Genomic DNA, 16,098 nt, shown 5'->3' with positions numbered 1-16,098 from the left:
CTGTTTGTACAAACGGACACCTAGGCACAGACCAGCTTGAGTGGATGGAATTTTTTCAACCACTGTCAAGCAGTTCCTCTCAATTGCAGAACAGCTACAAAAGGTGCAAGTGTTAGTGGCCCCTGAGCTACAGATTGCTTAACTGTAAGAATAAGAAGGATGATGTCACTCTGTAAAAGAAAAGGCAAGGTACACCAGTAGTTTGATGAGCACAGGGAACAGATACCGCTGAATCTGGAGAACAAACCTACCAGTCAAATGCGCTGCTGAGACAGCGAGACTCACCATGTGTGAAATTTGCCAGTTTGTAGCCTTCTGTATCTTCACAAAACATAGGATATTTTGTGCACAGAGTAAAATAAAAAGACCCTAGAAAACATGTTCAACCTCTGTGACTCTGGTTTAATTTCCTTTGAGAAACTCTTACTCAAAGGCTTCCATTGCTGCCACATCTGAAATGGAGTACTGCTTCACTGCAATAAGTAAAGACCATCCCAACCTCCTGAGAATTAGAGCTCTATTGCTCAATCCTCTGCCCTTTAGTAGTAATTTAATTTCACTATATGCTGATTTAGTGAAGCTACACTAGCTGAACACTGGGGTGACAAAGTAGAGAGGTAGGCCCATAGGCAACACAAACGAAAAAAAAAGAAAAAGTTGAAAATAGTATCATAAACCAAACCACTCAACAGAAGCCAGAAAATAGTGTTTCAGCATTTCTGTTAGACTTGCATCCAGACACCTGTCTAATGTGGGGCACATCAAAATAATAGAAGAACACAGTAACTTTAGTAAAGGATAGAAGAGTATTAATTAATACAGAATAGCAGGAAAAAGTCTCAGCTAGAGCTCACAAAAAGAGAAAATGACCTTTCAGAAAATAAGTGATTGAAATCTTCAAATTGCTAACAGGGTAACTTTAGATAAGCTCTATAATCAAACAGAAAACTCTGTGATGTGGATGCGTGGATGAAACTTTTGAATAAAGGGAGCTAAAATGTTTTCAGACAGAGGTGGGAAGCTTCTTAAAGGCTCCATGAAAGGCAGACATTAAAGCAGTATAATAACTATGTTGAAAAACGACATATCAAAATATATCAAAAATACTATAGGAGTCACTGAGCAGTCAAGTGTACAAGTACCAAATTTATACTTGCTCAGTCCATAAAAATGCTATTACTGCTATCTCTTGAGACATTATCATGAGGCTTCAGGTGTTTTTTTAAGTCCCAATTCCAGCCTCTGGCATCTACTGATAACATGAGAACATGAACCACCTGGAATAAAGGGGAGAGAGAAAAGCAGGGTTTCTTTTCTCTGGTTATGAAGAAAAGGTAACTTAAGGGCATACTGAGGGCAATAGAATGCAACTTAGAGAACCCTTTTATCCAGACTTCTTATTCTGGGCACCTGAATTAGGGTTTCTAGTATAGAAGGGTGCTATGTTCCTGATACTTTCTCAATGGTTAGAGTTAGTTTTGCCCCAATCTGCAAGAACAGTACATAATTCTCATTACCTTCTGAGGGAGTAAAGCACAAAATTCAGTAACTTATGTAAACAGTAAACAAGCATTGCAGGTTGCTTTGCATTAAGGACTAAGTTAATATTTTGATATGCTTTGGGAGAAGAAGAAAATAATCCTAGTAGGAGGATTTCTTAGTGAGAATAAGAAAATGAAAATTTTCACTGCAGAAATGTTGGTCTTTTTCTGCTTAGTATAACTACGGTCCCATTGTCAGTTCTTTTCAAAGTGATTCCACTCAAAGTATAGTCATTATTTTAGAATTCTAGTTATGAGCAGATTAATTCAAGATAAGTATACTTAGCACTTATTACTCAACATACATTAGATAAGCTTCCTCTGTATTACAGCTGTCTGAGCCTAATGACACTGGTGTGCCTACAACAGCACATTAGCTTGAATCATGAAACAATCTCCTAGTTACTTCTTTCTGTTTTGCAGCATGGAGGGAAAAAATAGATTCTTTTTGGATTAAACTATATGAAAGGATATGTTCCAAGAACACAAAGACAATGATCTTGCCCCAAATTGGCAGTCAGTCTGTGGGAGCAGTCTAAAACGAGGTTAGAGTAACTTCCCCCCAAACACACATAATGAGGATATTGGACTTTTAGGTCACTGGATTTTTAGCATCACCCACTTCACTGCACAAATCCACTCCCATCAGGATGCTAGTGTAAACAGACATATCGGCCAAAGAGCACAAAACCTAGAGAGATGGTAAATTATATACATCATTTAAAATTGTCAAAGTCTTGCTGTTCAGTCCTGCCTTAATGATGGCGATCCAAGATACTAGAACAGTGTTACACAGTACTGTTCCAGGTTCTACCTTTTTTCCATATGACGTGTCTGCTTGAATGAAATGGTCATTTTGGCTTGATTTGTTAAACAACAAGAAGTGGTTTTATCACTTAGTTTTACTACCTGGGTTGCACAGTGACTGGCATTTTGCCATGGCAGAAGGGTACAGATACAGACTGCTGCAGCATTAAGGATAAAAGGGAACGATTTCTTAATGGATGGTAGTGGTTAAGAGGGACTATATTCCTCAGAAGTGCTGCATACATTATTTGAGAAGACATACATACAAAAACACTATCATATGAAGACATTTCAATTAGAATTAGAGTTCTCAGGCTTTCTAATCTCCACAACTGCAATTTGCCGCAATATTCTAAAAGAAATAATTCAGGAATGTTATTCATAACATGTAAGAAAATTACCAGCTTTGCAAAAACACACTTAGTAATCAATTTTACAACAAGAAACAGAAGTTTAGCTATTTACCTATGTAGTTGGTGCTTTCTGAGTGATTAAACAAGGATACAAACTTTGTAGAGATAGTGCTTGAGTCATAACTAGTTTCTTTGGTCCTCTTTTGCACTATTTCAGTCAATGAGCACATTTCTAACCTTTCTGTATTTGCCTGCACATTTCTCCAAGTGGAAGAGAAATCTAAATCTTTTGAGCTGGGGTTTTTCCTGTCTCAACCTCAATATTTGTCTTTTATCTCAAGTTAGTGCACTTATTCCTTCAACTACGTGAGCAAGAACAAGGCACAATTACTGATTTATCTTCTTATCAGAAGTTTATGTTCACATAAGAGAACAGTAAGAAAATTCAACACTTCCTGTATCATTCCCCTCTTTAGATCAAAAACTTCAGCAATATCTGAAGACAATCCATGTTAGGATGTGTGGATCTTGCACACTCGCAAAGGAGCACAGACAGATACTGGTAGAGGGGATTTCAACTAACACCCTGCTGTTGCCTCTCCCAGGCCCATCACAGGAACCATCAGTCCGTCTCCACAAGCACCAGGGCACAAGGGCAGGCAGGAACCCAGATCAAAGATTCAGAGGAAGGGACACCCTCTCCCAGCACCTGCAGGGCTGTCCCAGGAGAGTCTCAGTCCTAGTGTCTGGGCATGAAACCTATCATGGGTCAGTTCTGGAGTATTTATGACTGCTGAGGTTAGCTGCCTGGGGATGTGGGTGATATGAGACAGAGTGGTAGAGTATTTTGGGTGTGCACAGGACTTATTATGAGATGTGTAGAAGAGGAACAAAAGTCAAGGGAAGAGATGGATCTGATTTGAGAGGAACAAGTGTGGGAAAATAGAGGAATCAAGGGATCAAAAGAAAACATTGCTGGTTAGTATGGTTGGCTGTGTCCAGTATCTGATCAGTGCAGTCTGTCCCATCTTCCTATTAATTTGCTTTCTAACTTTTTCTGGGTGAAGGACTCTGTTCTCTGTGTGTATGTATGTGTGGACATGGGGTCTGAGTGCCATAATTTGACTGGGACCCAGCTGCAGGCCTGCATGAAGGCAACTGGTGAGACTGGAGGGAGTGAATTAAGTGTCCACGAGTGTAGAGAATGAGGTCAGTCTCATGCCTTTATGTGCAAGACTAGTTGAGTAGCTGACTGTTGGAGGGGCCATAGGAGTCCTGGCCAGCTCCCAGAGACACACTGAGGCATGGGTGTCTCTAGGGGTGAGATGGTTCTGCATGTGCATTTGTGTGTGTATGAGATGGTCTGTATCAGCAGCCAAACTGGGGCTGCAGCCTTGGGGGCTCACATATCCAGGTGCCAGCAGCAGGGGAGACTGGGATCCAAGGACATCTGCTGAGCAGATGGAGTGTGGGAGCTCAGCTGCTGAAAGCATTCACCTTGCACATATGCATACACATAGGTATCCCACCAGTGGACCTCCATCATTCTTAGCCAGAGAGGAGAACAGATTGAGGCTGCTGGTGCTGTCTGTGTTTGTGCAACTGCTGTCTGGGTTATCTGTGCAGTTGGCCACATATACATGTATATATTTGTAGCCTATAGATGTGCTTTCTCTGTATATGCTGACCGGGAAAACATGGTCAGTCTCATTGCTGGTTGGACCTGGGGCCATACAGCTGCAGCAGCCTCACCCACAGTCAGCTGCCAGATCTGGTCTGATTGCCCTAACACTCCTGTGTTACCATGATGTTACAAAGCTGGGTAAAAAACATTCATAATGAAGCTTCTATCTTATTTTCATTGAGTGACACTTAGTATTTACCCAGTTCAGAGCATGACCACTAATTTCCCATACCTATCACTTAGAGAATAGTCGAACAATTTTTCTTTCATTTTGTGAATCACAACGTAACTAGGGGATGAAATCAAATCAAAACATAAACAAATGAACAATCCAACACTTGTAAAGTTTGTGAAAATAAAAATATCTGGAACTGCTAGGAAAACATGAGGCTTGGTAGAAGAATCAGAGAAAAAAAAAAAACAGGATGTAGCAGGGTATAATTTATGATTTGAAGAAGAGAAGCTAGAAAAAAGAAAGACGAGGAATAAAAAATCAGCTTTAAAGTTTTCATTCCCTATTGGGTGCATAGTAGAGTTTGACTTGAAAAAGGGAGAAAAAGGCTAAGGAAAAGGTACCCTTTCTTCTAAGAGAGAAGTTGAGGAATAAAGTGTTAAACAAGAGCAACTAAAAGCTAGTGCCTTCTGAGTTTAGTTTATATTTGTTCATTTTGTTTAGTTTCCATTACATCACTTTTATAGTTAAGCAAATTTAATACCACTAGGAAATACCAGATAGAATTGAAAGTGCAGGATACAAATTACTAAATCATATAAAATTATCATCAAGTAATTAGTACATCATTTGTTCGGCTGGCAAAAGTGACTTGATGTGTTTTGTCCAGTACTCGTAAGAATTAGCTTTTAAATGAGAAATCCGAATGGGTAGTGTTTCATTTGCTTGTTCTTGAGAAATTAAATAGGAAATCCTTGGGAGGCCTTGCAAAATTTATATTGACGTTCAATTTAAATGTGCTTAAAATCAATAATTAATTTGTAAAACTTACAATTTCTGGAAATTTCCAAATCCTAACATTTCTTTTCTTACAAACTTGAGAAATATATCTTAATAAAGATAATGTTCTTGTAAAAGCAAGGAAAGATGCAGTAATATAATGATTAAAATGTAAATAAATGTGCTGCTTTAAACATATTCCCAGCCTTTGATAGAACTGACTTGATTCTTCCCGCACAAGTACATAAATGGAGTGTGCCTAACAGAATACTAGTACGTTTCTGTGAATGCAGATTTCAAAATGTGTAACGCAGATTTGAGTTATTGATGTTGAATTAATCGATCATAGAAACTAATTGGCTCCTGCACTATTTTTCTATTGCACCAGTATATTTATGTCACTGTAAGAAACGGTAAATGGTACTGTGGTATGCATTAATTAATGATCATAGGGCATGGCTCATCCTGATCAGTCCCAGTTTTTGAAATCCCTTATTCAAGTCACTAAATACTCTGCAGGAAATGCGAGATGGCCCATACATGTTTCTCAGCATCTTCTGTCCTCTATAACAGAGATCAGTGGTCACCTTTGGCCTTAAAACATCCACATATCACTAGTCTTGATGCCTTTCTCAGAGAATTATGTTCCTTTGAGTTAAGGTTTTTCACTTCTTTGATATTTCCATCTGAAATGGTTTGATCATCACTAAGTGCATGATGACCCTTTTTTATGTTGAATCACTGATTCCTTGCAATATTCACTGCTTCAGTTTGAATACAATTTGCCTGAATGGTAGCACCTATCTATATAAGACCTACCACTGTCAGACAGTGTTGTCTATCAGCTCATAGTTGTTATTCTATTAATGTAAAAAGAATTCTACCCATAATGCTAAATTATTATACTGCATTCTTATTCCTTCGCAGAGGCCCAGGACTTTTTAAATAATAATGTTTTATGATAGGCTATTTCCCGCTTCACTTGAAAAGAATAAACTGTGTCAAAGCTGCAGTAAACTTTGAAGTACCTAAGTGCCACCCTGCAGATAACAATTTCTATGTGAATGGCTCTGACTTGAGTCTGATTTGGAAAACACGTGTGTGATGATTCAGATCATGGATTTCTGGTAAAGAATATTTTATGCAGCACAAGAAAGGATGATATGAAACTTGTTAAGAGGAACTGTATGTCACATAACATTATATACTTTGATATGCCTTAATTTCCTGCCTCATGTCTTGCTCTAAAGAGTAGTAGTTGCCAGTGATTTAGGGACACTGAGAGATCAAGAATTTTATCAGGGGAAGATGCCTAGTGAGACAAGGGGGGCACAAAATCACAAAATGGAATATAGAAACCTTTAGAATTAGTTTTAAGTAATGTTAAGTTTGAAGGTTTTGTAACAGTAGCAATGGAAAATTACTGAGGTGCATGATACATAGAGAAAAAAAAATAGAGTACAGCTAGAGAACATACTGAGAATTCTCACAAGATAAATCGTTATAGTTGTGACATAGTTTAAGAAAAACAGTCTAGAAGAACAGGACACAGGGATAAGGAGTATCTGGGAAGCACAGGTGTCCAGGATGGGCTACAGTTGAACTAACTGATAAGTAGGAGGACAGGAGGATTATTATGTCTCTGGTGCTAACAAACCAATTAAACTAGTATGAGCATCTACTGAGCGTGCTTCAAAGGCTGCCAGAAGTGATGAAGATTGTTGGAATAAGTAAATGATCCTCAGAGACCACCACCACAATTCTGTACACATGCGGGGAACTTTCTGGAAAATGATGTAATCCATACGTAGCCTCATGTATGTATGTATATATGTATGTATGCCCAGGGACTACAAAAGGACAGTTTGTGTGGCAACTAGGGAGATACACATTAGAAGGAGCTATCCCCCATGTCTCCCGGCGCCGCAATAAAGAATATCTGCTTGTCAGCTAGAAAACTTTGTTGGCAAGTTTGTTCCTGGAGTTTTCTCTGAATCACTAGCCATAGCTATTATTCTGATCTGGGGGAGGAAAGGAGTGGGGTAAAATGATCACTTCCTGCTTCTGTTGAATTAGAAAGTATTTGTAAGGGATTGTTTCATGGTTACCCTGTCTTTTGGGCAGTCTGCTCTGGAAGAAACATAAAAAGCTGTCATAAACTCACAGGCTATGGTCAGTGAACACATGATCTAAAATACTGAGCACGTACCTGGCAAAAGCTCTTTTGCAGAGTTTCTTATTGTCACTTCTCTCCATGTATCACCTTCACCCTTGTCTTCTGCAAGCCAGCACTCTATGGGGAGACATATCTCTTCATCAGAAAGAGGGGCTACTCTTTTAAGTCTGACTTCATCCAGGTACCAACCGGGATCATTTCCAGTGTTGTCATGGCCAATGCGGATTTTATATAGTTGCCCAAGATCTCTGAGATTAATCTGTAATGGAAAAAAAAAAAAAAGACAAATTACAGTGTCTTTTAACAATCCCTCTTACACCTGGTATGCAAGTTAAATGTGCAGCTGACATAACCTAGTGTAATTGGTTGGGGTTTTTCAGAAAATGAAGCTTTACTATACGATGAATCTGAGAGCAATCAGGCAAAAGCATATGGAGTAGTATGAAAGTGTAATTTTATTTACTTCACTACCATATTATTTAAAGTGACTAAAGACCTCAAACAATTCAGTCTGGTTTTAGATCTCTTGACAGAATCCAGTTTGTGGTGACAACAAACTGAACAAGTTGAAGTACCATCAATCATTGCTACATGAAATAATATATTTTGCAATCCATATAGTTACCATCAGCAGAGTCCTATTAACTATTCCTGCCACTCATGAGTCTGCTATGGCCCACTTTTCTCTTTGTCTTCTATTTTTATGCACATTGGTGTCAGGGTTAACTGTTTCTCTATGTGCTGATGCTACGCTGAAGCAAATTTAAACAATAAAACATGAATATGTCACATTGATCACTGCAGTCCTGAAATAAAAGCCACTTTGTTTTGGGCTGCAGAAGTTTCTTGAGCAATGCTGACAGCAGGAACCTAAACACAAAACCAGGGTTAACCACCTTCATTTGAAGTGATTTGTTTGAAAGTTCATGGTAACGGGAAAAAAAATTACAAAGAAAAAAAAAGAATAAAGAATATTTTTTCTTTTACCATTATACCAATTTTGTAGTTTATCATCAAAACAAAAGCAAACAGAAAACAGATTGACAAACAACACTGACATTGTCCCAGCATTCAAAAAGAATGAGGTAAGAGTTGTGTTTAAAGGTCCCTTGTGTCTACTCTGGAAAGCAGCATTGATAAGTCTGCCCCAGAGTCAGAGTTTCCCTTTCAAAATTTTTTTGCTAAGGAAGACTACAATTCAGTGCTCCTTTGCCCTGTGGAGCTGGGAATGGTCAGAGACACTAAGGACATATTCCTTTCACTCTTTTGTTGAGATGTTTTCCTAGGCAATGACACAGGCTAGTGTAACAAACATTGACATTTCTTGGTTACAAAGACCATTACAGGAGAGTCTTGCTGCCCTAATGGATCGCCATTTCCTTGCATCCCTGAGGCAAGCCTGGCACAACTCTGTCTCATATGATGTTATCATGACACATTTGCTAGTGGTATAAAGTATGAATAGAGTCACACTTATGGCCAAAGTAGTAGGTTTTCCTATATTAAAACAGTATGTTAGAGTTGCTAACTGAAGGTATAATTATAACATTAATGCAATAAAACAATGTGAATCAAAAATACACTGCTAATACTCACAGCAGAATTACAGCAACAGATTAAAAGCTCTGTGAAACTAACCACAGATATAGCCAGGATGTAGGCTATTCTGCCATAATAAACCTGTCATCCAGCTACAAAGCAGAGACCTTTGCAGTGGGCAAGTGACTGCTAAGGTTGCCTTGCAAATAAATATAACAATATATTAGAAATCTCACCCTTTATCGTGAACTGCATAAAGCATAGTATCAGCGACCAAAAAAGGTGGTACTCCTCTGAGATCTAGATACTGGCAGCTATTTGAGGTGCAGAAGGGCAATTTAGTAAACAAAACATTGCAACCTGGTGACCTCGTGCCCATGATGAAAGTCTGGCATAGCCCCTGTTGAAAGAGGAGCGTCACAGCCATCTTTGCATGCAGTATTCATTACCATGACTCTCAGGACCAGGAAATTCTGTCAAAAAGCCTCTTTTGTCTTCTGAAGCATTGTCCTGGGTTCAGCAGTAGCAGTCATTTTTCTCCTCCTTGGTAGCTGGTGCAGTGAAGTGTTTTGACTTTCAGCTCGGGAACAGAGCTGATAACAAGGATGTTTTGGTTTGGCCAAGGACTTTGTGAGTCTCATGCTCTGCCAGGGAAGAGGGGAAGCTGGGAGGAAGCAGAGACAGGACACCTGACCCAAGCTAGCCAAAGAGCTATTCCATACCACAGCACGTCATGCCCAGGATGTAACTGGGAGTTAGCCGGAAGGGCTGGGAGACTGCAGGGTTGGAGGAGGTATGGGTCGGTGTTTGGTCAGGCTGGGGGGGGGGAGTTATTGGTCGGCTGGTGCTGAGGTGTTGTATTCTCTTCCCTTGTTATTTCCTTTATCATTGTATTATTGGTGGTAGCAGCAGTGATTTGTGTTATGTTATACCTTAGTTACTAAACTGTTCTTATCTCAACCCATGGGAGTTGCATTCTTTTCGATTCTCCTCTCCATCCCTCCGGGAGTAGGGGGAGGGCAAGAAGGGGTGGGGGGGGAGTGAGTGAACAAGCTGTCTGACTGGGTTTAAACCATGACAAGCATCTAATCAGTCATTTGGCTGTCAAGCAAATGGAAACATTTTAGATAAAAAAATCCTTTATGTCTAGGATGGGCATTTTATGATTTAGCTGAAAAGTGAAGCCATAACCTTCTTAATTATATTTATTTTATCATATTATGCTAAAGTGAATTTTTTTTTCCATAAAGAAGTCTAAAATGGGAGACATGTTTCCAGGTGAATCTGCAAAAGGTTTCAACATAGTATCATGGAATCATAGAATAGTTTACGTTGGCAGGAACATTTAAAGGTCATCAAGTCCACCCCTTTTGCAATGAGCAGGGACAGCTTCAACTAGATCAGGTTGCTCAGAGCCCTGTCCAGCCTGGCCTTGCATGTTTCCAGAGATGGTGCATCTACTACTTCTCTGGTCAACCTGTGCCAGTGTTTCAACATTCTCATAAAAAATTTCCTCTGTATATCTAGTCTAAATCTACCCCTTTTCACTTTAAAACCATTCCCTTTGTCCTGTTGCAACAGGCCATGCTAAAAGGTCTGTCCCTATCTTTGTTATAAGCCCTTTAATACTGAAAGGCCACAATAAGGTCTCCCCAGAGCCTTCTTTTCTCCATCCTGAACAAGCCCAACTCTTGCAGCCTGTCCTAAAAAGGAAAGTGCCCCATCCCTCTGATTTTTTTGTGGTCCTCCTCTGGACTCACTCCAACAGATCCATGTTTTCACTGTGCTGAGGTCCCCAGAGCTGGGCATAGCATTCCCAGCCGCGTTTCACCAACAGGAGAGGGGCAGAACCACCACCCTCAATGTACTGGCCACATTGTAGCTGACGTTTGGCAGAACTGGAGAGAATTGCTCACAAAAATAAGCAGAGGTAGTAGGACAGAAATTTGGAAAAGGAGAATGAAATGATGAAACCCATTCGTCACCATATCAGCATGTGGGGACTCCCTGTTACTGGATAAGCAACATGGCAATCCATCAAACTTAATCAAATGGAATTCCAAGAAACATCAGCACAGAACGGAAAACTCTGCCCAAACTGGTAGGTTCTCCAGGAGATGTTCCTAGTTGCAAGCAGTTCAACTAGATTCACTAAATTCCTGTTTAGCAACTCTAAGCATTCCTGTTTAAAATTAAGCAAGTTATGCCTATGTGCTAAGTGGGAATTTGTTCAGAGTCAAATGCATTTGCTTGCTTTTGACTACAGAGAGGGAGAATATAAAATGTCTCTGTCTACTAGACTCACAAATTATGAGGTTTTTGGTATGGTAAACTATGCAACACATACAGGTAATGGCATATTTCTGATACTGAAAGGTCTCAAAAATAATTTAAAACACAGAACACTGCCAAAGTAATAACATGCTTAATAATACTTCTGTTTCTGACTAATTGTTAATGGATGTTCTTGGGGGAAAAAAATCATGCTATTCTGGGCTGGAAATTAAGGCAAGAGTGTCAATGGCAGAGAGCAGATCAACTGTATATGATGTTCAGGAAGACATAATACAATTACAAATTTCATTTCATCTCCATTTGTAGTTTTGGGGGGTTGAACAATTCATCTTGCTGTCAGATCAGATATCACATTGGTCTCTCAGTGGTATTGACTTGCTAACACATTACTTTTTGCCAGTCGAAATCCTGCCAAATGTGTGTCAAATTTTGCTCTTTCAGTGAAATGCAGATGAAAATACTCTCATAACACAGTAGAGCTAACAATGCTCTTTTGCAGAGATAAACATTCTGTCTTGAGGTTGATCCTTCATTTCCAGTACTGACTAAATTGCCTTGAACTTCTGCATGACTTGAACACAACCTGGCATTTACAAATCTACTTTCACAGCCAGAACATTCTGTAAAAATTTGCAGGGCAAAGTTGACTTTGTTGCCCTCATAAAAAACATGCTTACAAAACCTCAGTCAAACTGTTCTATATTCTGGCACCATGGTTGAAAAAGTAACATTCCATTTCACATGGAAACAGCCTTTCTGACAGAAATGTAATAAATGGCCATGCAAAGAAGAAATGATGGGTCCCAGGACTAAAGCACCTTTATGGAAATCAGGCAACTAGATTCTATTCCTGGATCTGCTTTAGGCATTCTGAAAAATATTACATCATTCACATGCCCTCTTTGCTTCACTTCCTCAACTATACAAGGACAACACCTGTATACAACACATCTCTCACAGGGACACTGCAAAATTCTCTTCATAAGTTTTGAGATCCTCAGAAAACATAAATCCAATATTCTGTACTTTTTTCTAGAAGTTTGTTTATTTTTCCATAACTCCATTGAGAGATAAAAAATTATCTATTGTAATTCTGTGGCTAACTTTGAAAATCTAGCAGGTTTGCTCAAGCATAATGTGATCTCACAGTTACCTAGTATCTCATATAATCGAGCAATTTCTGTTGCTATTGGTGGAAGTTCTGATGCAGACAGAATAACAGAGAAATAGCATACATTATAAATCTTCTGAAGAACATGGTCAGTATAATAAAGACATTCCTCCACTACACTGTAATTAGATGCTGCAGGAACTCAAACTTCCTAAACAACGAGACAGGGATAAGGAGATAGGTCTACGCTGCTCTATACAAACTTGCTAGTCCTAGCAATGTACAGCTGAGTTAGCACAATAGTCTCTCAGACTGGCCAGTCCTGCCTCTCAAGGCACATTGCTGCTGGTGAGCACTGAATAGCAGTGCTGCAGCAAGAGTAGCAGTTTGAGGCTAATCTTTGCCAGCCTCTGCAACAGAACACTGACAAAACCATCAGACATCCAATTCTCAACCAAAGCACATGGTCAAAGTATTCCAGAGGTTCAAATGTCTGCTTATTAATAATATTAAAAATTGTTTTGCAAAGTTCCTTTCTCCCTGTAAATTCTTCGTCTGGATGTAGTACAGTTTCAACATGGATGGAAATTCAAAGTCATAAAATTTAAGAGATACCAGTTTGGAGGTATGAAGCTGCCATTCTGATGTGACTTACAGCAGCCATGTAGAGAACATAAATGACACCTAAGACCTAAACTCCTCCAGTGGTAGCAAACAAGGGCTTGGAAACACACATTTCACTGAGGTAAAGGAATCTAGAGATCACAAACATCATTTATAGTGATCTTTCTAGGGATTTCCTGCTAGAGAGACTTCAGACAAATACCAGCCTCACACTCTACTCTGCAAAAAGTTCTACAAAACATTTGAATCATTATTTAGAGCTCACTTGGTGGTTGACCATGAAACGCCTTCTGGTGCATCAACACACCAAATCCTATGATAAGCAGGGTCTGTGCAAGGTCCCTTCCCTTTTGAGCTTTTGTGAGAGATTGTCAGAGCTTATTAACCTTAATAATGTCATTGTGAGTACAATGATAGTAGTAGTTCTATTCCTATTGAAGTATTTTTCTTCACTGTTACAGGCAATAATATCAACACCCATGTTTTCTTATTAAAACAATTGTCCTCCAATTTTGAAAGGCCACATTTTCAAACAGGTAGCCTTGCCTCAACCACACCCACATTCTGAATGTTTGCAAACAGTTACACAATATTAACCTGCTAATCAATATAACTATATGCTTTGCTCATTGCTACTATTTATTTTCTGTAAAAGTCTAAATTCTCTTCTTACCAAAGGCAATAGGAACATTCTCATTAAACCATGCATTAGAAAACCTAGTCTTACTTTTTGAAGTTGAAGCTTAACAAAGCTCATATTTTACAATTTGTCTGTAAGCATAAGTTGAAATCCAGGTTTATCAGCAGGAAGTTCTTCCTGAAGAGGGTAAAAGGACTAAATTTTAATTCTGTTTCTATAGGAGTTATTCAAATATTTTTTTTTCAGTCCCTAGCATACCTATGAGCGGAGTCAGTATGACCTGTTTTTCATATACTTAAGATGTTTAACTAAGTGAAAAAATTAAGTGAGAGTTCCTTGGACTAATAGGAGACTGTTCAGTGGAAAGATACTTTGCTAAAAGCATGGAAGGAATACACGTAATGATGCCATTGCTCTTTTACATACCACAATAAGCAAAATAATGTCACTGCATACCTGTTATGCAGAAAGTATCCTACAATCTCTTTGAAATAAACTCAGCGTAGCATGAAAATCATTTAGATAAGTCGATACATCAGAGGCAGCTACACCAAAATCCCAATGTCTAACACAACCACTAGAGGCTAGGCTTGACAGGCAGTTATTAATTTCACGTAAGGCCACCTCATTAACAGGATTTCAGAGAAGTCACGTGCAGCAGCTTGATTCCCCAAAGAAAGAAAAACCATTGACTGCATTAGTTTAACTTCTACAGTATCTGCATATAATGGAGAAATATTTGGAAGTACAGGATGCTTTTAAATTGTTAGCATGCAGCTGGTAAACATGACAAAAATATCGTAACTAATGTACCAGTAAAGTACCCAGGGCCCAACCATGGTGCTTGCATTTTCCAGATGTCTTAATTCAGCCAATTTGTTAATTGTGGCCAAGATACTTGGCACAGTTGCACACCAACTCAAGAATTAGAATATGTCACAGGTGCTCACAAAAAAGGTGGATACAGACATATAAGAAGTAGGCTTAAAGGCCACACAAAAGTCAGCATTATTTTTTTACCACACAAAAGTCAGCATTATTTTTTTCCCACTTCGTATTTGTTTCAGTCACAAAAATAACCTGGATAAATAAGTACTGCTCAGTGCACAGTGACATTTAAACACTTTCTTTTCCAGGCCACTCAAGCTCTTTTCATCCTGTAGCTAGTCCAATATCAATACTCACTCACTTGACCTTCCTATACAGGCTAACAACGTGCCACTATTTACTAAAATGGATACCAATTATCTGTTACCAGGTTAATTAGAGAAACCAAATGTCACATTGTTGTTACCTGCTAAGCTAATGGTACCAACAGACAGCTTGGTTTTTTCCATGCTCAAGTACAGCAAAAGGGAAAGTGTTTCAAGAATAACATTAAAGCTCTGGAAGAACTTTTTTTCTTTTTTTTACTCTGTAGTTAATTAAATCATGCCAGCACCAAGTATTTACAGTATTAGGGTGTCAGTTCTTGAAAGTAAGCAAAAAAATCATGTTAAAAGAATGTAGCCACTTATATATATGAGGATTTTCTGAGTGACCTGCAGTTTTCCAAGTCAGACCAGTATTTTTACTAGACTCAAAGCTTACTGCAGTGCTTTGATGGGGAGTTAGAACACTGCCTACCACAGAATGTCAACTGGAATACAGCCGAGCTTCGGCTGTAAGAAAGCTCAACAAAGGTCAGGCAAAGCAAGAAAACTTAATCTTTACTTAACTTCCATCACATGCATCTTACCAATGTATATAAATACCTGATGGGAAGGGCTAAAGAAGACAGATCCAGACTTAGTGGTGTCCAGTAAACACTCAAGAGGTAATGGGCACGAGCTGAAATACCATAAATTCCACTTAAATATATGAGGAAAAAAAATGGGTGAGAGAGGTCAAATGTTGGAACAGCTTACCAAGAGAGTTTGCAGAGTGGGATATATTCAAAACCTGACTAGATAATGACCTAAGCAACCTACTCTATCTGGCACTGCTTTGAGAAAGGGACTGGACTAGTAAATCTTCAGTGACCCCTTCTAACCTCAATTGCTCTGTAATTCTGCATCACTCAGTGCAATGTCATCACCTTATTGACATAATTATCTCTAGAGTGAGAATCAGACTCAACATCACTAGTACTAAGAAATCCCTATAATGTACAGTGAAATATTTTTTGCAGGAGGTAGGACTGTTAAAGGGCTGCCAAAGAGCTGGCCATATAAATTAAGGGCTATCAGAAATTTTTTACTCTATCATCTTCTGTTTTGATGCAAGATAAATTGATCTCATCTTGTTTAGCATAAGGACTGTGCTGTATAAAGTGTCTATTATCATCAGAGTTGTATCAAGCCCAAACAAAAATACTTTTTAAGAGCGAGAATGAGA

General features: G+C 38.9%; 1 protein-coding gene across 4 annotated transcripts in view; it reads right to left on the bottom strand.

Moving 5' to 3' along the window:
• The window catches only part of RP1 (RP1 axonemal microtubule associated), a 209,220-nt gene that overhangs the window by 94,230 nt on the left and 98,892 nt on the right, over positions 1 to 16,098 (bottom strand). For all 4 annotated transcript variants that reach the window (XM_057397796.1, XM_057397798.1, XM_057397797.1 and 1 more), the window contains exon 26: positions 7,547 to 7,772. In XM_057397796.1, the coding sequence (XP_057253779.1) occupies positions 7,547 to 7,772 (226 nt within the window). The remainder of the gene's footprint in view (positions 1 to 7,546; positions 7,773 to 16,098) is intronic.

This window comes from Pezoporus wallicus, unplaced genomic scaffold (genome assembly GCF_028554395.1).
Source record: "Pezoporus wallicus isolate ANWC-B61680 ecotype Strahan unplaced genomic scaffold, APGP_CSIRO_Pwel_v1 contig_227, whole genome shotgun sequence".
NCBI lineage: Eukaryota > Metazoa > Chordata > Aves > Psittaciformes > Psittacidae > Pezoporus > Pezoporus wallicus.
Note: the sequence above shows the minus strand (reverse complement) of the source record. Positions and strands in the feature narration are given on the sequence as shown.